The 24,083-nt window shown below is 35.6% G+C and overlaps 1 protein-coding gene across 1 annotated transcript; it reads left to right on the top strand.

Moving 5' to 3' along the window:
• Positions 1-22,418, top strand: LOC132545977 (sodium-dependent multivitamin transporter-like). Its single transcript, XM_060209664.1, has 16 exons — positions 1-333; positions 1,639-1,707; positions 2,144-2,195; positions 4,209-4,276; positions 4,764-4,844; positions 5,582-5,655; positions 7,357-7,494; positions 8,092-8,227; positions 8,546-8,634; positions 12,214-12,326; positions 12,902-12,972; positions 14,382-14,468; positions 14,831-15,075; positions 16,301-16,401; positions 21,904-22,016; positions 22,344-22,418. Exons 1-16 carry the CDS (start codon positions 1-3, stop codon positions 22,416-22,418), a joined length of 1,845 nt encoding a protein of 614 aa, XP_060065647.1.
• Positions 22,419-24,083: the final 1,665 nt, after the last annotated feature.

Here is a 24,083-nt window from a genome sequence, read left to right as displayed (position 1 = left end):
ATGGCATTTTTGGAATGGGAAGATTATGTCATATTCATCGTAACACTCATCTTTTCCCTGGGAATTGGTTTATATTATTCTGTAAGGGACTCAGAAAAGAAGACAACGAACTATTTTTTATTAGGAGATGGTAATATGTCCATATTTCCTGTTGCAATGTCATTGATGGTATCATTTGAGTCAGGGATCATGATGCTGTCTATTCCTGCTGAGGTCTACATGTACGGCATGCAGTGGTATATGTCTATCATTTCTATGTTTGTATCCAACATGCTGACGATGCATCTCATCATACCAACACAAAGGAAGCTTAACATTACTAGTTTGAACCAGGTATAAGGATGAATATTACATATCTTATTTTCATAATCAAATAACTGATCAATTTCATCTTACGTCGGAAATTGGGATCTATTCAATCAGTATTTTTTAAGGTTTTACAAAAGACATATAAGTAAATTTTACCTTTCAATAAAAATAGAATTGAAATTCAAATAATGAATTACGCTGTATATCATACAGCTGTTTCCTTCTCGTCAGATTTACTATTGATGCGAAGGGCCTAAATATCAAAACTTTGGAGGCAGCTGGGGAAAATAAAAATGGACCAAATACTCTGTCGAAATCTAGATGGGTGGTAGTAGGGGTTGGGTAGTTGTTTGGGAGGGTGTGTATTATCCCCCTTAATTCAATAGATTTAGTAATTTTTATATATCTGCTAGTTTCAAAAGAATATCAAGCACATGCACTAAAGAAGATTGGAATAATGACACAATTGCGGTATTTATGTCCCATTTAAGAATTGAAAATTATTACATTTATCACACATATTACCAAATTCTCTCTCTCTCTCTCTCTCTCTCTCTCTCTCTCTCTCTCTCTCTCTCTCTCTCTCTCTCTCTCTCTCTCTTATCTATTTGTACTTCTCTGATACTGAGAATAATCAATGTGTATTTTTATTGATTTCTCTCAGATTAAGAATACAGCTAGTCTTTTTTGAGTTCTCTCAGATTCGGAATACAGCTAGTCCTTTTTGAGTTCTCTCAGATTCAGAATACAGCTAGTCCTTTCTTAGTTCTCTCAGATTCAGAATACAGCTAGTCCTTTTTGAGTTCTCTCAGATTCAGAATACAGCTAGTCCTTTCTTAGTTCTCTCAGATTCGGAATACAGCTAGTCCTTTCTTAGTTCTCTCAGATTCAGAATACAGCTAGTCCTTTCTTAGTTCTCTCAGATTCAGAATACAGCTAGTCCTTTCTTAGTTCTCTCAGATTCAGAATACAGCTAGTCCTTTCTTAGTTCTCTCAGATTCAGAATACAGCTAGTCCTTTCTTAGTTCTCTCAGATTCAGAATACAGCTAGTCCTTTCTTAGTTCTCTCAGATTCAGAATACAGCTAGTCCTTTCTTAGTTCTCTCAGATTAAGAATACAGCTAGTCCTTTCTTAGTTCTCTCAGATTCAGAATACAGCTAGTCCTTTCTTAGTTCTCTCAGATTCGGAATACAGCTAGTCCTTTCTTAGTTCTCTCAGATTCAGAATACAGCTAGTCCTTTCTTAGTTCTCTCAGATTCGGAATACAGCTAGTCCTTTCTTAGTTCTCTCAGATTCGGAATACAGCTAGTCTTTTTTTGTCGCTGCAGTATTTTGAGCTTCGATATAAATCCCATGGACTGAGGCTGTTTTCTACGGTGATCCGTTTACTGGCTGTGGTAAGTTGGATATACATTTTCTGTATCTTATATCTTCATACGTGGGTGTGTAATTTATGCACATAAAGATTCGTAGAAGTCAATTGAAAAGTTTTACAGTGGAACAGGAAACACGAAAAGATGGGATATGAAACGTATCAAATCATTAGCAAAAGGCACGTCTAGGACACTGGACTAATATATAACAAAGATTCGTGGAAATCAATTGAATGATGTTAAAGTTGTAGCTCGTTCTCAAAATAATATTATACTGAGAACTAGGCTTTATATCGAAGATAATTTCCTATTAACTCACAAAAGTTTGATTTTTAAAGTTGCCTCTGATCTACCGATACTTTGTGTTGATCTGTGGTAATCTTAAGAGTTGCTTATCTCATTCTGTATTGCCTTATTAATTTATCACTAACCTATCCTTTTTCTGTTTAAATGGAACAAGACAAACTATCTTGGCAATGTTGTGTTTGTACCAGCTGTAACATTGGAAATAGGTAAGTCATTTACCACGTCAGTTACTGTATCGAAAACAAATCAAAGAAACTAGTATTATTTCAATGATTTTACAATAAGTAATATTTATTTAAGCATTAAATACCAGTTAAAAGTGTCACTATCCATTGGTTTTCACGTGTTAGGTATACGAGATATACATGCATATGTTTCATGCGCTGGTATAAACAAAACCTGGTTGCGTAATATTTTGTGTTTTTAATCATATTGTCTCGAAAATAATTTCATCAGATATGTTACGATGTCCTTAATATCAATAAATTAACACAAGGTATATAGCAATGTTGTTGATGTAAAGGCTTCAGATTTGAATAACCTATTTTACATGTACCCGACTTTTGTGTGTGCTATTTGTAAAATTCCTGCCTATGTATATATATATATATATATATATATATATATATATATAGTAATAAAGTGATGAATTCTATAAGCAAAAATATAAAAAAAATTAAAAGATTGGAAAACACGATGAGCTGTAAAACATAAGTATCTATGTACATTATGTAAAACATCTGATGAAGAAATGAAAGCGGATATGTTTTACAGCTCATTGTGTTTTCCAGTCTTTTAATTATATATGTATATATATATTGCGATCTATGTTATCATATCACGTAATAAAACAACTTGCCACGATCATCAATTTTCAGAATTTCAAGTTGTTGTTCAACTTCACAACATCCTTTTTGGGGGGATGTCGTGGTGGTGTAATGATTAGGCAGTTTGGAATGTCTTAGCTCGGTGATTGGTGCTGTAGATTGGATTAGGCAGAGTTTAAAATTTGACTTCCTTCTTCACTTGTGTTCCAGTGTCTAAAATATTATTAGATTAACATAATGCATCATATACAGTAATTTTGTTGATCCGAAAATTCCGGATTTGAATTCTCTGTTGTCTCTGTTGTCTTCAGTAGACTGAACTACTGTGGATTCATTTATTTTCGTTGGGTTCAATTTTCGTTGTTTCTACAAATTAGACAGTTTCGTGGACTCATAAATTCGTGGATTTTTGGTTCTGTGGGAAAAAAATAAAAACGTTAGAATTTTCTCTTTTTGCTTCCAGTCGAATTTTTTTCTGTTTGTATTAAGGCTATGTTCACAGGAATTAACACTAATGACAAGAATAAAAGAACGTTTTTTTTTCAAGATGGCGTCCTGTGTTTTTATAACGCTGTTTACAACAGTCTCGCATTAATATCAAACCACAAATCAGTATATATCCTGGCGTGTAATCAATCGGTAATTATCAGAAACAATTGTTTTCAGTGGATAAACATTGTGTGCTGATCAGTCGGTGTACCGCAGTCATATGAAAACACCACGCGTATCGATGGGACCATGTGTGTAAACAGGTGTGTAAACAAGATCTGCATTATTAATAATTATTGTGAACCTGTAGTCGGATAGAAATACGGATCCAATATTCAATCGACAGGATGGTCCGATCAAGCCTAGTGTCCACAGTGTCGCTAACGACTGCGATCCCATCATACTTAGCATCACAATGGGTACTTACCCTTTGTTATGTTTAATAATATATAATTATATATCGTTGACACCAATTTAGCGTATCCATGTCGAGCCTCAGACTACCCGACTCCCGACTAATTACGGGGCTTCTGTCATTACCGGTGGACGTTTCCGGTGTCGGCAAAGATTACTTGGTCAAATTTCAAAATTACTTTAGTAAGTAGTTCATATTTCGTTGTGTTTTTAAATTCGTGGATTTGCTCATCCACGAAAACAACGAAAATTGGACCCCCACGAAATAAAATGAATCCACAGTATATTACCTTCGCGGAATCAAAATGAAATGTAAAGGTCAAACTTATGTACACTGCTGATAAATAATAAAGAGTACTGTATAAAGACAAACACATCAATAACAATTTCCAATACAAATTAAAAGTATATCCAATTATCAAATTAAACTGCATGATACGGCTTCCTTTTTTCGCATTATTTGTGTCATGTAATCATTCAACTTTCCAGTGGCTGGAATCCCAGTATGGATCTCTATCGTAACATTGATGGGCGTTGTAGTAATCTATACAATAATTGTAAGTGTGGCTTATAACCCTTCCTTAAAGATTGTGTTACAGACACCCAACAATACAAACTTTAAATTAATTCCAGAATATATTTGAAATAATGAAATAATAGTATTATTGTTGTACCCTTCTTGGACTCGTCATTGATTCGAAGGGTGAATGTTTTAACCCTACGGAAAGGTCAGAATCAACAGATCACAATGAACATGTGTCTATTTTTCAAAGTGTCACAGTTCAAATAAGTTGCACGTGGTTTGCAGGTTACATCGAAATACCAGCAGTGGCTATCTTCTATCAATGACTGCACAAGTAAAAAGGTCAAAATAGGTTAAGAGAGTCATTCTTACAACCAATTCTGTTTTGATTTTTATAGTACATTTAATAAATATCAATATGTTTACTTTTGTCATTCACATTGAACGATCTATAGATATTTCACAGGGAGTTTGTCTCAAAACCTTATGTCTTGTTTGTTAAGGACGACTTTTCATTGTAGGGAGGTTTCCAAGCAGTCGTCTGGACAGACGTTTTCCAAGCCTTCTTCATGTTTGGCGGTATATTTGCCATCCTTATCAAGGTAAACAACACTTCAATTGCCCTCTATTTAATCCATTCATTTCATATTTAAGGATATTCTTTCTATAGTTATAGAGTCGTGCTGAAGGTCTTATAGTAATAGGATTACGAAAAAGTCACGTGTTTGTTGATATCAAGAAATACCGAGTTTCTTAGTATCTAGCTTTCTTTGTTTGCTCTGTAATATTATGAAGAGCACACATATTGTGTTCGTGATTTGTTACTTTTTTGTCGATAAATATGTAAGAGAATGTCAGTTTAATTAACTTATATAATTTGCTCGTGCGGTTGCTGGTTTGAGAGAATATATTGATATTTTTCACGAGTGTGAAATCTCTTTTTTTTTCATTTTGATGCATACGTCGACGTGTATTTACATTGGGCTAATTACAGTGTTAAAGCACAACAAACAAATTAAGGCCATAGTTACCTCAATGCACACTAATGCACCTAGTGACGTAAGCAAGAATTGCGCATTTATTATCTGCATGAGTGATGACAAGTCATTGTAATTCTATGTAAACCTGATCACCATGCCTAATATCGATAAATACAAACGTTGGGGTGACCAAGCTTGCCTTGGGATTCTACATACACCGCATTAGATAAAAAATACTAAATGAGAAAACATTCACTATTCTCTACGTTACCGTATTTTTGTAATAAATATGAATTACTCCTATGGTCGGTCAATACACATATCAAAATGAAGTAATTTAAATATATTTATTTCACAAGGGTACAATAGAGGCAGGTGGACTGACCAAAACATGGACCATAATAACAGAAAAGGGAAGAGTCAACCTACTGAAGTAAGTCGGACCACTTTTCAACATTTCTGCTCAATCTTTTGGTCACTTTGAATTTTTCTAAGACGCGTCCTTGGCATCACAGTTAAGGCCCATAGCATCACTGAGGAGCCCTGGAAGGACGAAACAGCGGCATGATGCACTTTGATTTATCTTTTTGCTCAAAGTTATCTAAATTAGTGTCTGTTGTACAATCTTCCTTAAGTTTCTCCACCCTTGGACACCGGTTACTGAGAAGTTAAGGAGTCTGGTGTCGTTATCATTAGTTTCTAGCCCCGTCCCATCTCTAGATTGCGGGTTCCAGGCCTACGTGCAGTAGTAACCAAGTATTAGTCACAGGTCGGTCGTTTTTCCCCCGGGAACTCCAGCTTTCCTCTTCCACTAAACCTGACACATAGCCTCGACTGTTAGAAGGGCGTAAAGCAACTGACATCAACTTCTAGAAAAACGAAACTGCTGCTGTAGAAAGTGGTATTTATATATATTTATTATCTAACAAACGCCTTCGTTTCATCAATAATGAGATTGAATTGATATTATTATATAAATTTGATACATAGAAACAATAACACAGATTGGTGACACAACATTAGTCCGCTCATCCGACTCTCCACACTAAGGAATAAATACAACCAACTTTCTAAGTTGTTCATTAAATGCTGACAGAGTCTTTAATTTAGTCAGATTTTAGTCAGATAGTTTCTGAATGTTGGAGAAAGCCGTTTACTTCCTATTTAGGAATTTTCTTGATGTTTTTTTATACACAATTTTCGAGGATTTAGTTTGTATCTAATTACATGTGCGAAATATAATTAACCAAAGAGGTATATATTTATTAGAAAATATCGATGCAAGAAATCCTTGGCGCTTTTCGTATGTGAGACGACATATTTTCTCTCTTTTAAAAAATGAAAACCAATTACCTTAAACTTGAAATAGGATAAACGGGAAATCAGATATCCCCTCATCTCGATTGAGAAGCTTTCCATATCTTACATCTCCAACAATTGAGGTTTATTTTGCTAAGTTAATTTGGATTGTTGAAGACATTTAGTATATTTTTATTTCAATACTGAAGATTAAAAGGATAATTTGTCAGTCAAGATATTTCCAATGAATCAACAGGTTGCAAGCTTTAAGTCCATTATGTGATAAAAGTTCCATCAATCCAGCTGTTGGAGACGTATGGCGTTTGTGGGTTTTTTATTGACCACATAAAACTTCTACAAACATGATTTTGAAGTGATTGCTCAACTTGCTATAACAACAAACAGTCTGAATCAAAAATGTCGACCGTTATGTGTTATTTACGTTATATTAGTAGCTTTGTTGACAAATTTATCACTGTTTTTTTATCAGCGAATAGGTTATGATCATAAAAAAGCAGAACATAGTTTATTTACTATGTTTTGAATAAAACCTGGAAACGACGTACTGAAATAATTTCGCTCATGATACATAGATTCATTTTGCAAAATATCTTACAGTTCTGTTTATTGTAAAGTAAGATATAATCTTCTACTTCGCCCAAAACGAATTGATTTCGTCGACATATTAAAACCGAAGTACTTTATCTCTACTCGTTTTCTTCCAAAATACAATACAAATACAATGATGGGTGGTTAGGTTATTGTCAGTGTACTGTTACCGGTTGTATTTTTTTTTTTTTTTTCAATTACCTTTACTTCTTGTCCTGTCTCAAAGCTTTGATCCTGATCCAACCCTGCGTCAGTCATTTTGGAGTTTGATGATCGGTGGTATTACAAGTGGACTTGAACTACAGTTTAGTCAGGCGACTTTCCAAAGAATAAAAGCAACACCGACATTATCAACGACTAAAAGGTTTTTGTTAATTTTCTGTACATCTTTATGTATATTGTAGGAAAATTGTAATCGGGTTTAAAGTTTATTGATAAGTTAAATATTTTTGTCTCCAAGAATACAAAATGTTCGGTGGTGGATTATAATCATTAATATTATCCTAAACATATTGTTGTATAAAGCATGAGTACAGCATAAGCATACCCTGAAACAGAACTCATTCTAGACCAACAGCGAACTGTACCACTGAGAACAATACCGTCCCATACTGGTGATGATAGGGGCTGTAAATAGATGGAAAACCTAGGTACCTGTAAGCTTTTATTTCAACAGAAATACTCTGCAACAATGAAAGAGCAGTCATTTAGACAAAGGCAAGAAAAAAAAATCTGAAAATTCTGCGGATATGCCATCAAGGATAAAATATCGTCAGTGTGTTTTCTTCTTGTAGTCATTAAAAATCCAAATGCTATTACGTCAGATTATGGAGACGTATAAATATCTTATTCTGCAGTCACTAAACATCATTTTATGTAATGTAAAGACACTGAGTTTTTACATAACAAAACATTTCCGTTATATTTAATCTAATTCTATTTATTGACTTCTCCGTTTTAGAATGTTTATTCTAGCTTCGGTATTGTCTTTGTTGATCTCTGGTCTGGCGGTAATTGAGGGCGGTGTCATGTTCGCCTTCTACCATTCAAAGAGCTGCGACCCTCTTGAAGCCAAGCAAGTTCTTAATGAGAACCAGGTAACACAATATGGTTTGATAGATACCAGGAAATTACGAATTTTATTGAAATAAGGGAAAGGTACACCTGCGCGTCTATTTTTTTCATTTTCTTGCGATCACTTTGAATTTCCGTCAGTCGCCTCCGAGGAACTCGTTAAACCGACGTTCTGTACTGTTTTTGATTATTGTAAAAAACGATTATAACCGAGTCTATTTGATAGGCAATGTACACACAGCATAAAGTACACAGTTATATGAAAGGTTGCATATCTTGTATGATATCTATTTAGAGAGTTTAAGTATCGTAAAATGTTCTCAACCTTCTTTTTATTTCAGCTGATAGCTAAAATGGTACGAGACATATTCCACGACACGCCTTGTCTACCAGGGCTGTTTCTTGCGGCTGTTTTTAGTGCATCTCTGAGGTAATGTTATATATTTAGGATGTCAATTCTGTCACCATGCCGATTTTCTGGATTTGTACAAACCTAGGAAATGTCCTCTGATAACAATGATAGTTTTTCTTCAATTCTCCACTATGTCGTTTTACGGTCGTCATAGATTTCTTTGTGTGATATGAACGTGGGCGTGTTTGCGCTCATTAGTTTGCCTGCTGGTTCCGTTGTTGTATACCTCGTTTGAGAACTTGACATTACTCACTTAGATTGACCACGATTTACATGGTAAGTGTCGTCGACGAAGCAAAAGATGCTTACTCTTTCTGAACACATGGTCTTATTCTCCTTGTACTTTTTCACGAGTCTCCGTGTAGATTTCTCTTTTGTTCAAATATTTCCCCTGGTTTCATTGAATTCGAGTTTGGATTATGGTTATGTTGATATGGCGGTATTTTTTTTTATCTTTTCATCTCTTACACAGTTTTAATTCCGTTCCTCTTGTTCCCGAATATCATCGTCTTTCTCTTGCATTTTTTCAGTTTCCACGTTCGGGTTCAGAAGATGTATTATTTAACTGAGCGCTCTTTCCTGAAAGTTCCTGTTTTGATTGTCTTATTTCTAATTTCAGCAGTTTGATTTCCTTACGTTGGTTCTATACTAATGTTTCAAGTTGACTTTTGATATCATCTCGCGTGTTTAATGTAAACAGGACAGTCGTGCTGTCACGTCCACGCTTTCACATCTATTTATTGTGTTTACATGTATACCTGTAGTCGCCGGGTAGGAGGCTCCTGTGGGATCTTTTTGAAAAAAAAATGGTATTAATTTCAACTAGATCACCTTTTTTCGTGCAAGACGTTGCCAACTGACGGACAAACTCGTAACACAGGTATCCAAAAGACACAGGTTGGTGAAAACTTTGGGTAATTTTATGGTCGTCATAGTGATCTCATTCTAACAATTATATTTCTTTGTGCAGGACGTGTTTGATGCTCGTTAGTTTGCCTTTAGATTCCGTTGTTGTATACCTTGTTCTCTTTCGAGAATTGGATTGACAAATATTTACATGACGATTGCTGTCGAGGAGGCAGAAGACGCTTACTCTTCCCGGACACATACTTATTTTTCTATTTTTCTTGTACTTTTTCAGGAATATCAGTGTTAATTTTTCTTTGTTGATTTTTTGCTTAAGTTTTATTGAAACTGAATTAGGATTATGTTTACATGTTGGTATTTTCTTGTCGTTTTTCTACAGCGAAACCACCAGGCATACTAACAAGGTTTGAATACTTCTAACTTTACATAACTCAAATAGATATAATATCACGCATTAACATCATGGTACCGGTCATCGAAGCTCTCCATTATCTTCAATGATTGGAATCGCGATACTGGGGTGCATAGATTCATCCTCGTATGTAAAAATAAAATTAGATAAATAAGTTTGTCTCCAATGTGATTTGCACTGTTACTGTACACCAGTACTCTGTTTGGTGATCTTACCAACAATCACTATAAAGTTATTGTGAGACAGATTACAACCAAATTCCTCTTGGCTTTAGCTATCAAAATCGAATTTCGTATTCGTCGAATAATTAAACACATATTTTTAATATCATGCAATGATTCATTATCAGGGTGTTTTGTTCTGTCCCGTTTCGATGATTTTGTATAGATGAGTACATTTGTTCCATAATTATTCACAGTTGAGTTAATATTATATAGAACTGAAGTCACTGGGTAAATGAATATCGTTCACACTCCAAGTATATTATATTAGTATCAGTATAGGGTATCATAAAGCATTCTGTACTTAATACATTGCTGTGTAGAAATAAGATTTATTCTATGTTTCATCATATATTCCCAACGTTTACTATATACAAGATCACATAATTTATACTCACGGCACGTACTAACGGTACATACTAACGGTTCATACGATACCCACTCACGGTACATACTCACGGTACACACTCATGGTACACACTCACGGTACACACTCACTGTACACACCCACAGTACATACTCACGGTACACACTCACGGTACACACTCACGGCACGTACTAACGGTACATACTCACGGTACACACTCACGGTACCCATTCACGGTACATGCTCACGGTACCCACTGACGGTACATACTCACGGTACATACTCACGGTACACACTCACGGTACATACTCACGGTACACACTCACGGTACGCACTTACTGTACACACCCACGGTACACACCCACGGAACACACTCACGGTACACACTCACGGTACATACTCACGGCACATACTCAATGTACTCACTCACGGTACATACTCACGATTACACACTCACGGTACATACTCACGATACACACACACGGTACACACTCACGGTACATACGGTACACACTCACGGTACATACTCACGGTAAATACTCACGGTACATACTCACGGTAAATACTCACGGTACATACTCACGGTAAATACTCACGGTACACACTCACTGTACACACTCACGGTACATACTCACGGTACATACGGTACATACTCACGGTAAATACTCACGATTACACACTCACGGTACATACTCACGATTACTCACTCACGTTACATACTCACGTTACTCACACACGGTACACACTCACGGTACATACGGTACACACTCACGGTACATACTCACGGTAAATACTCACGGTACATACTCACGGTAAATACTCACGGTACACACTCACTGTACACACTCACGGTACATACTCACGGTACATACGGTACATACTCACGGTAAATACTCACGATTACACACTCACGGTACATACTCACGATACACACACACGGTACACACTCACGGTACATACGGTACACACTCACGGTACATACTCACGGTAAATACTCACGGTACATACTCACGGTAAATACTCACGGTACATACTCACGGTAAATACTCACGGTACACACTCACTGTACACACTCACGGTACATACTCACGGTACATACGGTACATACTCACGGTAAATACTCACGGTACACACTCACGGTACATACTCACGGCACATACTCACTGTGCACATTTACGGTACCCACTCACGGTACACACTCACGGTACCCACTCGCGGTACACACTCACGGTATATACTCACGGTATATACTCGCGGTACACACTCGCGGTACACATTCACGGTATATACTCACGGTACACATTCACGGTACACACTCACGATGTATATATGTTAACTTAAAATGATTGTGAAGTTTTCTGATAATTCTTCAGTTTTAATAGTTGGATATTTAACTAACATAACGATAGGTTCTGTTCAGATAAAATAATTTTACTGCAGGTCTCCAAACCAGTATAGGCTTCCAGTATGGTTTTGATGATGTGCCTTAATATCGACAAAAGTATATTGCATGAATAAAAAGGTCCTAATTTCTTCAATTTAACGGGTGTTCTAATGAAAACTTTCTGCAATGAAAACGTTTGAGAATAAATAAATCACCTTCATGCTACCTGTGTGTGTTTCCTGTAACAATGATATTAGGCATTTTACACTTTTAAACGTATAACAAAATTTTTCGTAAGTGGAAATTTGCCTGTTTCATTCTTAACGTGATATCTAATTTCTTCCAGTACAATGTCGTCACTGTTAAACTGCCTATCCGCGATTTTCTGGGAGGATATTGTCAAACGCCATACGAAACCGATGTCGGAGAAAAAAGCAGTTTTGATTACACAGTCGTCGGGTGATCTGTCTTCTATTTACCGATATGTTGATAAAAATACTACGACATAATTTAAGTCAATATATACGTTCAATGAGGTTTTATTGATAAACGAACATTCAGTTATGATTTGAAGGACATATATTTTACGCTATTGTCACGCTCTAATTTCTGTATTAAAGAGAAATTTTCATGATTTATTTTTGAAACATGAAACCCGTTTTTTTCAATTCCAATTTTGATAATTCTGGCTGCCTGCTTTCAGGAAAACATGTATTATGACGTTTTTCAAAAACATATGCTTGGTTTAAAGTTTCGTCAGCATTGAATTGGGATATTGCAGAAACATGATGTGAGACCTGCGATATTTCAATTACAGTGACAATTTTTAATAGCCTTATTCGGTAAATAACACACAAATACATAATTGATGTAATACATGGACAAACGATTAAATCGTGATCTTTATCGACTTGTAACTTCTGCAGAAAAAAATTGAGCATGGTCATCGAATAATATTTTCGCCAATTTTATCTTTCTCTGTCGTTGATTTAGAACCTTCCATTTGATTTCGCGTACATTTTGATCCGTTTCAGTCTTACTATTTGGAGGCCTGGCTGTATGTTTAGCCTTTGGTATATCTGGAATTGAAGGTCCTGTGTCAAGGGTAAGAACTCTACTTTTCTGTCATCAATTCACATTCAAACACACATATAATATTATTACCTTATGAACATCGTTCAACAGTATTTTTGAGCTCCCCAAAAAGTTTTTGGGGGGGAGCATTTAGTTGTCATATCGTCAATCCGTTTGGACGTCCGTCTTTCCGTCCATTCTTTTCGTGACTGAAACATGAATATACTTGCATTTAGCGTAGAATAATGAAACTTGGTGTATGCATCCGTCATATTAATACAATTTGTACCAATGTCAGGACTATCAACCCTAAATAACAGAGTTATTGTCCTTTGTTAAAAATTAGTTACCAGTTCATGCATAACTGCATTTTGAAATTATGAAATTTACAACATAGTCAGTATAAATGTCCATCAAAAAACATTTCAAAGCCAATAATCTTTGATTGTCTCCATCACAATTTTTTTTACGAAATCATTAAAAAAAATACTTGTATTAGAAACTGTCCATACATTTAGTATCAGACTGAGAGAAATATGCTACTCCATTCACAATTCACGAGTAATTATGTGTCAACACAAACACGTGTGTCATATTTTAACATCATTCATTCCTCTTTCGGGGATCATTCATATCAGTTACACTGAAGGTACTCTTCTATATAACTACTATATAGTATGTTCATATTCTTATTATTTTTACCCCATTTTTATGTTTATTTTGATTCTGATGGGAATATCTGGGTCACGAAAACAGATCTATGTTAACATGTAACTTTAGCTGTGTGACATGTAACTGTTTCAAACAAATTAATACCAGAACAATGTTATATATATACTCGATATAACTGGAACTTATTTCTCAGCTTCACTGTTACAAATACTCGATATAACTGGAACTTATTTCTCAGCTTCACTGTTACAAATACTCGATATAACTGGAACTTATTTCTCAGCTTCACTGTTACAAATACTCGATATAACTGGATATTGTTTCTCAAATTACCTTTTACAAGAACTCGATATAACTGGAGCTTGTGTTGCCGTTACACTAAACAATTAAACGATATATCCTTTTACAAGAACTCGATATAACTGAGATATATCGTCTGTCTGGTTCATTTTTACAAATAATCGATATAACTCGTGCTTCTTTGATAAATACACTTTAGCAAATATCTCGAAATAACTCGAACATCTCGATGTATATGGAGCTTGTTTGGTAAACTTTTACAGATCCTCGATATAACTGGAGCTTGTTTGGTAAACTTTTACAGATACTCGATATAACTGGAGCTTGTTTGGTAAACGTTTACAGATACTCGATATAACTGGAGCTTGTTTGGTAAACTTTTACAAATCCTCGATATCACTGGAGCTTGTTTGGTAAACTTTTACAGATCCTCGATATAACTGTAGCTTGTTTGGTAATTTTTTACAGATACTCGATATAACTGGAGCTTGTTTATCTGGTACCCTTATAGGACTGTTCCTACTTGGTATGTTCGTGCCAAGAGCAAATTCATTGGTGAGTTTGACGCATGTGTTATTTCCTACATTTGGAATTAGTCGACATGTCATTGAAGAATAAGAAAATCATGTGTAATAGAAAAGTACATGTGTAGATATAAGAATAATAAGTATCAGATTTGTGTTACTGATACGTATCGTTTTAGTAAGTTACCTTTTCCTGTAATGTTCTGACAGAAAGATAACCTCTTTATCTTAAGGCAATCTGACCTCACACCCCTTTGTTTGACTTTATAAGAATGGTTCTATCTTCTGTAGACATTTTCACTGAATTAGTTTGTCGCCATAACGCATTTTTATTGTCATTGCCGATATACGTCACAGATTTGTGTAGACTGTATTGATGACGTATGTTTACAGGGTGCTTTAGTTGGTGGACTGGCCTGCTTCCTTTTCATTGGCTGGATCTCTCTTGGAAAGTTGATTTCGTCGGGTGTCCGTGTTAATGTCAAATTAGAGTCCGCATCAACAGAAAGATGTCCACAACTGGATACTTCTCTGATCACAAATTATACAACTACATACAACCAGACATCAACCATTACGATGCAGGATGTCACAGATCTGACATTACAGACAAACCAAACACTCATATTTTCTGAACCGTAAGTATTACACAAATATTTTTCTTAAAAAGATAAAAGAGCAAATTATATTTCTTCGGCTATCATATGTATGATTTTATATTATATTTATGGATATCAATATAAATATATTTGATTTCTAATGAGACCGTGATGTTTGAAGAGTTCTGAGTTCTGAACAATAGTATGTCTACTTGTATGAACCCTTGTATGCACCATTCACTTCTATTCCATTTGTATGATTATTTGAACACATCGTATTTTATATCAAATATGTAGAAATTATATCAATATCGAACTTTTTTGAAATACAAAAATGCACCAATTGATAAATAGATATAAATTTGATAATATCTTCTAGTTCCGGAATGATTGTCTGTCCTGTTTTGTGTTTAGTTTTCTATGGTTAAAAGAACTAAACACAAATAAACGTTACATGGTTCAATATGGCGCTCGTGTTTATGAATTGACGAAATAGTTGTATTATTCTGTTTATTAGGAAACTATCTGTCAAAACTAAAACATAAATTTATTTAATCGCATGAAAACTATTTTTGACTTTAATCTTGAATAGTATAATCGATCATCACGTGTTGTTTTTACGTTAAGCTTGTCTTCAGCCGAATCCGAATTGTTGTTTGACATGGTATATGTGTTACAATGTGTTCTGATAGGTATATGTGATACTGCATTATCATATAGTGGACATACCGTGGTATTTCAGTAGTACCTCTTGCTCTAGCATCTGCTGTAAATTAATAATTTAACTAGAATAAGGCCATGTTTAGCAATGTTTTTTTCACGTCGACTTTTCAACACGTCAGACTGAACGAGTAGAATTACGACTTGTACTTTTTCTATTTACAAAACTTTGGTTGAAAAAAACCGTCCTGATTTTCTCACTATTTTCTTTAGTTTTCTGTAACCGGAAACTAGTCAAACTTCTACATTCAGTAGACAAACACTGAATATTTCCTTAATAGTTGTCGGCAACACATCAAAACATGAAAGTTTGGGAGATGTATGTTGATAAAAAATAAGTTGTAGAATAAGTGACGAAACATTAGTATACCGTTCCTGGATGGCGTACATTGATCTGAGACCGTGATATTTGATTAATCTATTTTAAGATTTACAGGAGATTTAAATTTAATACGGTGGTGAGTTGTCTTCCTTTTGATTTAAATGTCATTAGAAGGAAAGTTGAGTATAAACCTACTGTTTAGATAGTTGTATGAACTTACAGACAAGGCCTGGATATTCTCTACTCCATATCCTACAAATGGTTACTGCCACTTGGTATAGTTTTGGTTTTCTCCGTCGGATCACTTGCCAGCCGTCTACAAGGTAAAAACTTTATCAAACTTACAATGGTTTATAAGTATACTCTGAAGTATGTCATTCATCTACGATTCCATTTTTAAAAGTGTAACTATTACATTTTTGCCAGGGAAATATATTGATATATAACAGATTGATAAAAGTGTTTTTTTTTCACTAGAGAAGCAGCACTTTCGCAGATATACACCAATGAAAAGACAGAATATAAATAATGTTACAATATAGACAAATCGTAAAGCCCGCTACAAAAAATAAAATAAATATAAAAACACAAGAAACATGAAGGGGTTGTTTACGAGTGACATGACCTTTATGTCCATGGTGAAACTCAGATTACCTTATCAGAGATAAATACGGCACTCCCCCCCCCCTCCCCCTAACCAAACGTCTTGAAAGCAGAGCTAGACATTTCAAGAGAATTCGTATCATCCACAGCGACAACTAGGTGGCTGACATAGTAACTTGTCACAGGTTAAATTCTCTCTGAATATTTACAGCAAATTATTGTTTGTTAGTGACATCAATAAATGTTTGAAGTGCTAAAGTTTTATCATTACGACCGATATCGAGACTTTAAAGGATCACTTTAGAATAAAAGATAATAGATTTAATGATCAGGGATAAGGATGCCTTATACCGGGGTATTTCTAGATCTGAATCTTAAACAAGTCATGTGACAACAGCTCTCTGTATAGAACTTTAAATTTCCGTTGTTTGTAATTGCGTTCAGTATCTAAATGTAAATTTAGTTTTTCTATATCGACATCAGTGATTGGTGTTTTATTGTCAATACGCTGAGAAAGAAGGGCTTAATAACAAAAGGAGTTAATTCGTTGGCAATAGGGAAAGGAAAAAAAAACAAAACAAAAACAAAAAAGCAGGAATATCTATAGAACTCACTCTTGAGATACTTTTTTTTTATCGAAAATGGAAGAAAAACATTAAAAAAGATAACTTGCATGTTAAAGAAAAAAACGTTTTTGTTTCTATCAAAAAAGTTCCTTATCAGCTTAAACTTTCTATAAAAAGCATGAATATTCCACTGATTAAAAACAGCATTGCTCAGATAACAAAATACTATACAAAGATAGATTTATAAACAAACGTAATAGTAAATAACTATTGATCTACTCCTTACCCAATTAGAAGTCTTCATTTACAAAAAACAAAAACAAAACAGAAAAGAAAAAAAGGAGCTGGTGTTAATTAATGAAACTATATTATCTTTGGTATTGTATAGCTCAGACACCAGTAGATTTGTGGTTTAACTTACTCCGTCTGGTATTGTATAGCTCAGACACCAGTAGATCTGTGGTTTAACTTACTCCGTCTGGTATTGTATAGCTCAGACACCAGTAGATCTGTGGTTTAACGTACTCCGTCTGGTATTGTATAGCTCAGACACCAGTAGATCTGTGGATTAACTTACTCCGTCTGGTATTGTATAGCTCAGACACTAGTAGATCTGTTGTTTAACGTACTCCGTCTGGTATTGTATAGGTCAGACACCTGTACATCTGTTGTTTAACGTACTCCGTCTGGTATTGTATAGCTCAGACACGAGTAAATCTGTTGTTTAACGTACTCCGTCTCGTATTGTACAGCTCAGACACCTGAAGATCTGTTTTTTAACGTACTCCGTCTGGTATTGTATAGGTCAGACACTAGTAGATCTGTTGTTTAACGTACACCGTCTGGTATTGTATAGCTCAGACACTAGTAGATCTGTTGTTTAACATACTCCGTCTGGTATTGTATAGCTCAGACACAAGTAGGTCTGTTGTTTAATGTACTCCGTCTGGTATTGTATAGCTCAGACACCTGTAGATCTGTTGTTTAACGTACACCGTCTGGTATTGTAAAGCTCAGACACCTGAAGATCTGTTGTTTAACGTACTCCGTCTGGTATTGTATAGCTCAGACACCAGTAGATCTGTGGTTTAACTTACTCCGTCTGGTATTGTATAGCTCAGACACCAGTAGATCTGTTGTTTAACGTACTCCGTCTGGTATTGTATAGCTCAGACACCAGTAGATCTGTGGTTTAACGTCCTTCCTTTGGTATTGTATAGCTCAGACACCAGTAGATCTGTTGTTTAACGTACTCCGTCTGGTATTGTATAGCTCAGACACTAGTAGATCTGTTGTTTAACGTACTCCGTCTGGTATTGTATAGCTCAGACACCTGTACATCTGTTGTTTAACGTACTCCGTCTGGTATTGTATAGCTCAGACACGAGTAAATCTGTTGTTTAACGTACTCCGTCTCGTATTGTACAGCTCAGACACCTGAAGATCTGTTTTTAACGTACTCCGTCTGGTATTGTATAGCTCAGACAACAGTAGATCTGTTGTTTAACGTACTCCGTCTGGTATTGTATAGCTCAGAAACCAGTAGATCTGTGGTTTAACTTACTCCGTCTGGTATTGTATAGCTCAGACACCAGTAGATCTGTGGTTTAACGTACTCCGTCTGGTATTGTATAGCTCAGACACCAGTAGATCTGTGGTTTAACGTCCTTCCTTTGGTATTGTATAGCTCAGACACCAGTAGATCTGTTGTTTAACGTACTCCGTCTGGTATTGTATAGCTCAGACACCAGTATATCTGTGGATTAACTTACTCCGTCTCGTATTGTATAGCTCAGACACTAGTAGATCTGTTGTTTAACGTACTCCGTCTGGTATTGTATAGCTCAGACACCTGTACATCTGTTGTTTAACGTACTCCGTCTGGTATTGTATAGCTCAGACACAAGTAGGTCTGTTGTTTAATGTACTCCGTCTGGTATTGTATAGCTCAGACACCGGTAGATCTGTTGTTTAACGTACTCCGTCTGGTATTGTATAGCTCAGACACCTGTAGATCTGTTGTTTAACGTACTCCGTCTCGTATTGTACAGCTCAGACACCTGAAGATCTGTTTTTTAACGTACTCCGTCTGGTATTGTATAGGTCAGACACTAGTAGATCTGTTGTTTAACGTACTCCGTCTCGTATTGTACAGCTCAGACACCTGAAGATCTGTTTTTTAACGTACTCCGTCTGGTATTGTATAGCTCAGACACTAGTAGATCTGTTGTTTAACATACTCCGTCTGGTATTGTATAGCTCAGACACAAGTAGGTCTGTTGTTTAATGTACTCCGTCTGGTATTGTATAGCTCAGACACCGGTAGATCTGTTGTTTAACGTACTCCGTCTGGTATTGTATAGCTCAGACACGAGTAGATCTGTTGTTTAACGTACACCGTCTGGTATTGTAAAGCTCAGACACCTGAAGATCTGTTGTTTAACGTACTCCGTCTGGTATTGTATAGCTCAGACACAAGTAGGTCTGTTGTTTAATGTACTCCGTCTGGTATTGTATAGCTCAGACACCGGTAGATCTGTTGTTTAACGTACTCCGTCTGGTATTGTATAGCTCAGACACCTGTAGATCTGTTGTTTAACGTACACCGTCTGGTATTGTAAAGCTCAGACACCTGAAGATCTGTTGTTTAACATACTCCGTCTGGTATTGTAAAGCTCACACACCTGAAGATCTGTTGTTTAACGTACTCCGTCTGGTATTGTATATCTCAGACACCTGAAGATCTGTTGTTTAACGTACTCCGTCTGGTATTGTATAGCTCAGACACTAGTAGATCTGTTGTTTAACGTACTCCGTCTGGTATTGTATAGCTCAGACAACAGTAGATCTGTTGTTTAATGTACTCCGTCTGGTATTGTATAGCTCAGACAACTGTAGATCTGTTGTTTAACGTACTCCGTCTGGTATTGTATAGCTCAGACACTAGTAGATCTGTGGATTAACTTACTCCGTCTCGTATTGTATAGCTCAGACACTAGTAGATCTGTTGTTTAACGTACTCCGTCTGGTTTTGTATAGCTCAGACACCTGTACATCTGTTGTTTAACGTACTCCGTCTGGTATTGTATAGCTCAGACACGAGTAAATCTGTTGTTTAACGTACTCCGTCTCGTATTGTACAGCTCAGACACCTGAAGATCTGTTTTTTAACGTACTCCCTTTGGTATTGTATAGCCCAGACACGAGTAGATCTGTTGTTTTACTTACCTCATTTTGGTATTGTATAGCTCAGACACCTGAAGATCTGTTTTTTAACGTACTCCGTCTGGTATTGTATAGGTCAGACACTAGTAGATCTGTTGTTTAACGTACTCCGTCTGGTATTGTATAGCTCAGACAACAGTAGATCTGTTGTTTAACGTACACCGTCTGGTATTGTATAGCTCAGACACCTGAAGATCTGTTGTTTAACGTACTCCGTCTGGTATTGTATAGCTCAGACACCAGTAGATCTGTGGTTTAACGTACTCCGTCTGGTATTGTATAGCTCAGACAACAGTAGATCTGTTGTTTAACGTACTCCGTCTGGTATTGTATATCTCAGACACCTGAAGATCTGTTGTTTAACGTACTCCGTCTGGTATTGTATAGCTCAGACACTAGTAGATCTGTTGTTTAACGTACTCCGTCTGGTATTGTATAGCTCAGACAACAGTAGATCTGTTGTTTAATGTACTCCGTCTGGTATTGTATAGCTCAGACAACTGTAGATCTGTTGTTTAACGTACTCCGTCTGGTATTGTATAGCTCAGACACTAGTAGATCTGTGGATTAACTTACTCCGTCTCGTATTGTATAGCTCAGACACTAGTAGATCTGTTGTTTAACGTACTCCGTCTGGTTTTGTATAGCTCAGACACCTGTACATCTGTTGTTTAACGTACTCCGTCTGGTATTGTATAGCTCAGACACGAGTAAATCTGTTGTTTAACGTACTCCGTCTCGTATTGTACAGCTCAGACACCTGAAGATCTGTTTTTTAACGTACTCCCTTTGGTATTGTATAGCCCAGACACGAGTAGATCTGTTGTTTTACTTACCTCATTTTGGTATTGTATAGCTCAGACACCTGAAGATCTGTTTTTTAACGTACTCCGTCTGGTATTGTATAGGTCAGACACTAGTAGATCTGTTGTTTAACGTACTCCGTCTGGTATTGTATAGCTCAGACAACAGTAGATCTGTTGTTTAACGTACACCGTCTGGTATTGTATAGCTCAGACACCTGAAGATCTGTTGTTTAACGTACTCCGTCTGGTATTGTATAGCTCAGACACCAGTAGATCTGTGGTTTAACGTACTCCGTCTGGTATTGTATAGCTCAGACAACAGTAGATCTGTTGTTTAACGTACACCGTCTGGTATTGTACAGCTCAGACACCTGAAGATCTGTTGTTTAACGTACTCCGTCTGCGGTATTGTATAGCTCAGACACTAGTAGATCTGTTGTTTAACGTACTCCCTTTGGTATTGTATAGCTCAGACAACAGTAGATCTGTTGTTTAACGTACTCCCTTTGGTATTGTATAGCTCAGACAACAGTAGATCTGTTGTTTAACGTACTCCCTTTGGTATTGTATAGCCCAGACACTAGTAGATCTGTTGTTTTACTTACCTCATTTTGGTATTGTATAGCTCAGACGCCGGTAGATCCGCTGTATTACGTCCCAGTTTGTGATTACCTGAATGACTACATTTGTGCACCAATCAGAAGAATATTTGGATGTGACGTAAAATATTCTGCCACTGTACGTATACCAATTTTGGGAACACCGTGATTTCATTTTGCTACAATTGTTTATATTTTTTATGCTTTCCTAAAAGCAGAAAATGTAAATTTCCGAAAGAAAAAAAATTTGGATTTCTTTTTTTAATAATTGATAGAATAAACTTGCTGATCAATAAAGCTTATTTCACCAGTTAAGAAGTGTTTTAGGTAATATAAATTCTGAATGAATTGGAATTCCAATAAAAATCATGTTTTGAGGATAATGTCCTCATATAAAAGCATGTATGAAGTCCAGACGTAATCAATGATGTTTTGTATTTAATTGACAATATATTTTTTCTGTCAGGATACGACTGAAGATGGAACAGCTGTGAATGAACTGATAGAGGCGGCACCTACAAACGGAAATACAATTATATAAGATTTTAAAATGGATATTATAGATCGTTAAAATGAACTAAAACATGAAAGATGTGTATTTCACAGTGTAAATATTTTTCATATTTACCATGCTTTGTCCTTTAGGATTCTCTGGATTTTGTGTCAGATTAATTATTGCTTTAATCAAATATATTAATTTTAAATTAAGGTGCCTTTTCTATGATGCAACCAGATATCGATTGTTCTATAAGTATCATTATTATCAATTATCAAACGATGACGTGAGCGTTTTAATACCCCGACGGCTGATTAATTGAAAACAAGTCAATGTGACATTTGTATGGACAAATTATATGTATACTGTTTATATTGTAAACTCATTCTGCAGAACATGTGTTCATTCTTAAGAACAGATAATTTCATTCCAAAGGACATGCATTCATTCTTTAGAACAGATAATTTCATTCTACAGAACGAGTGTTCATTCTTTAGAACAGACATTTTCATTCCACAGAACTTGTGTGCATTCTTTAGAACAGATATTTTCATTCTGCAGAACTTGTGATCATTCTTTAGAACAGATGTTTTTATTGTTTAGAACATATCTTTTTTTCCTTAGAAAAATGTTTTCATTACTTTGAATTTATATTGTCATTTCTCAGAAGGTACATTTTCATTCCTTAGATCGTGTTTCTTTCAATAATTGCTTTGATTTGTGCTATGAAAATGTTTACCGTTTTGATTTTCACTGACTTTACTCCTTATGAATGTTTAAAGGTTCCACCAACTGTAGAATTTCTTCCTGGTAAATGTCCTTGATACTTATACTAACTATTTTACAACAAGAAACATATCACACGAAAGGGTGTAAGGGTCGCAACTATGATGTCCTTTAATGACACAGGGTTTCCTCCCATCTACTGTTATTTTGAAATGTACCTACAAAAAGTAAATCAATATTAATTGTGAAATATGAACAAACCAAAAACGATTTTAAAGCATTTTTCGTCATAATGTTTACAATTATTCCAATCCACTAACTATTCAAAGGAGAAACAACCCTCAATACTTGAATAATAGATGGAGACTGTTAATCAGTAAGTTATCAATAAAACCAAGTTACAGTCGAAACTCGATATCTCGAAATTCAAAGGACCGTGGAAAATATTTCGAATTTTGACTCAAACGGAGTATATATATAAGCTTAACGATATCACTTTCCAGACGTTGAATACAGTTGAACAAAGTAGGGTTACGATAGCATGCAAGCAGCGTAGTTTAATCTGTTATTTAAAGCGGCAGTAAATAAACAAATACATTTGTTTCTTCTTTCTCCCTTTATTGTTTACTGATGTAAACAACAAACCTGTAAAAACAACTCCGGTCAAATACATTTGTACTCACGATGTTCCGTTCCGCACACGTGTACAATACCCTTGCTGACTAAGCACATATACATTACATATATATATTACAGAATGACAATAAAACAAAATTAAGATTTGCTTATGATACGCTACAAGAAACGATGTATGAAGTTACAGATCAATATGACTTTATTATCAATAAACATTAAAAACGCGGTACTACAAAGTTTTTACCTGTTAAAGAAAAAGATGGTACAAGCACTAGACTTCAGCACTTCATTGTGAAAACACTAAATGTCAAATAGTGACTGATAACAGTCCTTTAGTAAACAAACTCA

The sequence above is a fragment of the Ylistrum balloti genome, unplaced genomic scaffold, assembly GCF_031769215.1.
Source record: "Ylistrum balloti isolate Yb309-2 unplaced genomic scaffold, AGI_CSIRO_Ybal_v1 Utg369602, whole genome shotgun sequence".
NCBI classification, from domain to species: Eukaryota; Metazoa; Mollusca; class Bivalvia; order Pectinida; family Pectinidae; genus Ylistrum; species Ylistrum balloti.
Note: the sequence above shows the minus strand (reverse complement) of the source record. Positions and strands in the feature narration are given on the sequence as shown.